Here is a 4,621-nt window from a genome sequence, read left to right as displayed (position 1 = left end):
CATCGCATACCGTTTAACATTTAAATGCTGGCAAGTTCGCAAAGAAAACAACGACGCCTTTTCTGCGAATAAAGTTAGGATTCAAAATGAGTTTAGGACAAGATTAGGCTTAATAGTGGACCAAGTAAAGACTGGATTTGGAACAACTAATGATGGCAACACAGCTCGCAAATTTTTTTTAAATGCAGAAGTGGCAGCAGAAATTACCGGCATTAATAAAGAGCTAATTCAAAATTTTACAATAATACTGCGATTAATATCGTGTGGAATGCGTATCAATATCGACGCGTTTAGAGAGCTCCTTATAAGGACAAGAACAATGTATTTGACTGAATACGAATGGTACTACATGCCTAGCAGCGTGCATAAAATATTGATGCATGGGTGTGAGGTTATTGAGTATTTCGATCTACCAATTGGTAAGAAAATCGATTTGTTGCTATTCGGCATTTTTTACTACTACGAATTTATTCCCACAGGCAATTTTTCAGAGGAAGCTCTGGAAGCTTTACATAAACACATACGTATCGTACGATATGATCATACACGTAAAACTGCTCGGGAGCATACAAACAGAGACTTGATGTCATACTTAACAATCTCATCAGATCCTGAAGTAGTTTTTAAAAGGAGTGCTATCCCAAACAAAAATGCAGTTTATACAATGAACGAGCTGGAAGAGTATTTAGTCGATGCTGAAGAAACTTAAAAGTAATAAGTACCCTTCAGTCAACTCAATTAGTTTTATACTAATCAAATACTAGTCAGCCACACGGCCTCAACTAGTTCGAGTTCTGTAATTTTTCCATATAAGCAACTGGTATTTTTAACACGGCGATGTCCTACGAGATGGCAATTGTCCTCTTCTGCATCAGCAATATATCAGTTGACATACTAGTCAATATATACATCAATATCATACCATTTAAGATACTAGTTCGTATATACGTCATGATCGTACCTGTTGGCATACTAGTCATTATATACATCAGAATCATAGCAGTTGACATACTACTCAGTCTATGCGCCAGAACATACTAGTCAGTATGCACGTCAAGATCCTACCACTTGTCATACTAGTCCACGAATTTGACATTCATTCCAGTTGGTATACTATGGGATGGGATTTTTCTGATTAGTATGATTTCTAGTATAGATTACACTTTTTCTGACTAGTATGATTTCAGCCCGAAATTCATGAATGAATTCATGTATGAATACACCACAAAATTCATGTATGAATACACCACAATTCATGTATGAATACACCACAAAATATATAGTCAATGAACTAGTGTGTTTGCTGAGTAGTTTGGAATTTGACTGCATGATGACTTTAATTTTTCAATAAACGGCGTTAGATAAAACAAATAATTTTTGATTCAGTATTTTGCAACAACTCTTGTTCGTGCGAAGTAACTAATAAAAAGGAAAACAAAATTATATTTGTCTTTTGAGTATTTAATGTCGTCTTGAATGAATCAAATTTTTTAAGTGTGTGACATCCACACCAAAAGATATAATCAATTTAAAAAAACATTTTGTAGTCAAAAAAGACCAAAATGAAAGTAGCTGCCATTCCTAGAGGGTTTGCGTAAGAGAGATATAGGGAATCTTATTTGCCATGAATTAAGCCATAGAATGAAGCCTTGAAGTCTTTAATATTATTAGGAAAACGCCCTGTATAAATAATAAAATAACTACTCAGTATTGGAACTACTTCTGAATATCAAATTTTGCAGTTTCAATCTCAGTTTCCATGAAAAATGTAAGAGCTAGGTAAAAAAAAAATTTATTTTTGAAATCTCCGTACTCTAATCCACCAAGAAACGAATTTTTACCCAAATCCGTCCATTATTCTATTTTTGCCCACTTTTTATATGGAGACACAGCACTGTGCGACGAGGCGAAATTGCTCCCGATCAAGGAGCATAACACCAAGCTCTGCAAGCAGTTCCTTGTCGGGAGCCATTGACGTGGTCACCCGTCAGGAGGCAGCTCTACGAACTGACGGAAGAAGTCCAGAGTTTCATTAAACAACTTTTTGGACCCGTCAGCATATCGACAGACCCTGAACGGCATTCACAGGGAATCAGTCTCGAGTTATGTAGACTCCGGACCTGTGAATGCCGTTCTAGGCGCACAACGACCGGACATAGACGAGACGGAGCTTTATCTGCCTCGGGAGACAAGAACCACAATAGCCCAACTTCGCTCTGGCTACTGCAGCAGGTTAAACTCATTCCGAAACAGCCTAAACGCGGATGTTCCGAATGACGGTCTGGCATGCGGAGAGACACCTCATGACTCGAAGCATCTCTTCGTATGCCCGGAAAACCCAACAAACCTAACGCCTTTGTCCCTGTGGACCGACCCCATCGAGGCTGCACGCTTCTTAGGGCAGCCGTTAGTGGAACTTGACGACGACGACTGAGATATTAACCGATCTGGGCGGGGTTGTTGTAGCCGCTACAACAACAACAACAATCAGTTCAAAACAATCCCTCACTAAACACAAGCTACAGTGTTACTTACAATAAACATCGTTAAATTTTAGACAAAATTAATACAAATGTAAATTTTAATAAACATAATAACATCACAATTCAGAGATGCAACCTTGCCGGATCATAACAAAATTACTCATACTCATACCTGACCCCTTTCGAAGCTCTGTTACGTCTGCAGGGTACCGTTTGGAGTGATTGGAACGCAGAATTCGAGAGACTTAGTCAAGTAAAGGGTTCACAGTTTGCCGAGATAATGGTAAAAGTAAATAAAATTCCGTGCTTCAGGAACAAAAAGTGCAAAATGAAATGTTATGAAGAGAAAATACTCAATCGCTTGTTATTGGGTCACACATACAGTAGACATTATCTCTTCAAATTTGTGAGAGGAATGTCGGGTTCCTGTCTGGTTTGCGGTGACAGTAAAACCGCGGAGCATGCAATTTTTGAACGTCAAGCACACAACGCCAAAATAGCCAATTACCATATTTTTAGCAAGTATTCAAACTTGATGGAATTGGATGGAAAAATTTGAATGTTCAACATATGTATAAAAAAAAAGAAATAAAATAAAAACAAATTATATAGTATTGTTTAAGTAGCCTTCTAGATTGTTATATGATTAGGCAAACAACACTCATACTATTTCAAATAGTTAGGTTTAAGTTTATCTAGTGATAAGTTGTAAAAATAGACTAACTCAATCACAGTATCTTGTAATAAGTACCTGAGTTCAGGTTTAATAGCATAAATGGACACACTGAAATCCTGTATTTACCCTGTCGTCTTCTGGGGGCAGTCTGCCCACATATCGCTATTTCAATATAGTAATTACAACAATCTCGCAACAATTACGTGTGTTCAACACATCCATCCAAGCAATTGCATATTTCGCTTGTATCCACGGGCTCTGTCTCATGGGTTCATCTGAGAATAACCTGGCGGTTTAAGGATTTTATTTACATCCTTGCCATACACAGCGCTACTGGAGTGGTGCTGTCATATCAAAAAAAAAAATAACTGTTGTCGAATCGATGAAGGCTGCTCTCAACTTCTGCAGAAGTAAACTACACTTTTCGCGAAATTGGCAACTCTGAGGACGCGCGCAACATTTCGACACTTAAAAGCTCAGTTATGCAAGACTTAGACTTGACTTGGCTTGAAAATTGTATACCTAGCAAATGAGCAGCGCGTGTATGTAGTTACCCAAAAAACCAACTTCACTTAGAAACTTGGAGAACAATAGAATTTGATTTCCAAGTTAAATTTCTAAGTGTAAAGAATCATGCTGCCATTTCATTTTTTCATAAAATCCCTACAAATATGCCACACAAATATAATTTTTTGTATAAATGTAATTTATCTGGCAATCGAAAAACAAACTATCAAAAAAATACAGAAACTTAAATAAAAACAATCACAATTTCAAACGCGTAAATACATTTATTTTAATAGTAATTTTTATGCAATTTTGGTGAAAAAAGCTAACCAATTACAATTTACGTGTACATATACAAGTGCTGAGAATCAAAACAAAGAGAAATGGTAATAGTTGGCACGCTGAGTAATCGCGTCTAAGTTTCTAGGTAAGGCAAGTCAAGTCAGAGTCTATATTAAAAAGCACAAAAGGCAGATTTTAGTTGAGATCGTTCAACAATTTTATTCAACAATTACGTCTACCTATTTTGGAAATAAAAATTTGGAAAAACTAACAAATCCAAATTAAAATAGTCCGTAATGGCGGGGGCCAGGAGAGGCCCTTGGCCAACTCGTCTATCAGGAGCAGGAGTAGTAGCAGGACTGGGATGAAAGAAAGTGCAAAGAAATGGAGGGAAGATCTGGAAATAAAAACAAACAGAGAAGTAAATCAACAAGATAGAAATCGAGACGCTGCTAATGCAAGTAAGAGTGATTTTTTTTATAATAGTGACCACAAAGGCCCATATATTGTCTATATAGACAAAATTAATAACAATGACACCCGAACTCCAATCAACGCAACTAGTTTGAATAAATTGAAGAAAATTGAAGACGTGGAAGACATATGTAAAATTGGTTTCGGAGGGTGCAAAATTATTTTCAAAAACGCAGAAGCGGCTAATAGAATGACTAGA

The 4,621-nt window shown here is 36.9% G+C and overlaps 1 protein-coding gene across 1 annotated transcript; it reads left to right on the top strand.

The window, feature by feature from the left end:
- The first annotated feature begins 285 nt into the window (after window positions 1-285).
- On the top strand, window positions 286-709 carry LOC118747119. Its single transcript, XM_036481110.1, has 2 exons — window positions 286-419; window positions 480-709. The coding sequence occupies exons 1-2, from the start codon at window positions 320-322 to the stop codon at window positions 707-709; spliced, it is 330 nt and encodes a 109-aa protein (XP_036337003.1). The 5' UTR covers window positions 286-319.
- Window positions 710-4,621: the final 3,912 nt, after the last annotated feature.

This window comes from Rhagoletis pomonella, unplaced genomic scaffold (assembly GCF_013731165.1).
Source record: "Rhagoletis pomonella isolate Grant_MI unplaced genomic scaffold, Rhpom_1.0 Rhpom_scaffold_00011, whole genome shotgun sequence".
Classification (NCBI taxonomy): domain Eukaryota; kingdom Metazoa; phylum Arthropoda; class Insecta; order Diptera; family Tephritidae; genus Rhagoletis; species Rhagoletis pomonella.
Note: the sequence above shows the minus strand (reverse complement) of the source record. Positions and strands in the feature narration are given on the sequence as shown.

What these genes read in the sequence shown, in the direction of transcription:
- LOC118747119 (XM_036481110.1), top strand. Translation starts at nt 320, where the DNA reads ATGTATTTGACTGAATACGAATGGTACTACATGCCTAGCAGCGTGCAT. An exon ending in GTATTTCGATCTACCAATTG is followed by an intron (nt 420 to 479) that starts GTAAGAAAATCG and finishes TTATTCCCACAG; the next exon opens with GCAATTTTTCAGAGGAAGCT.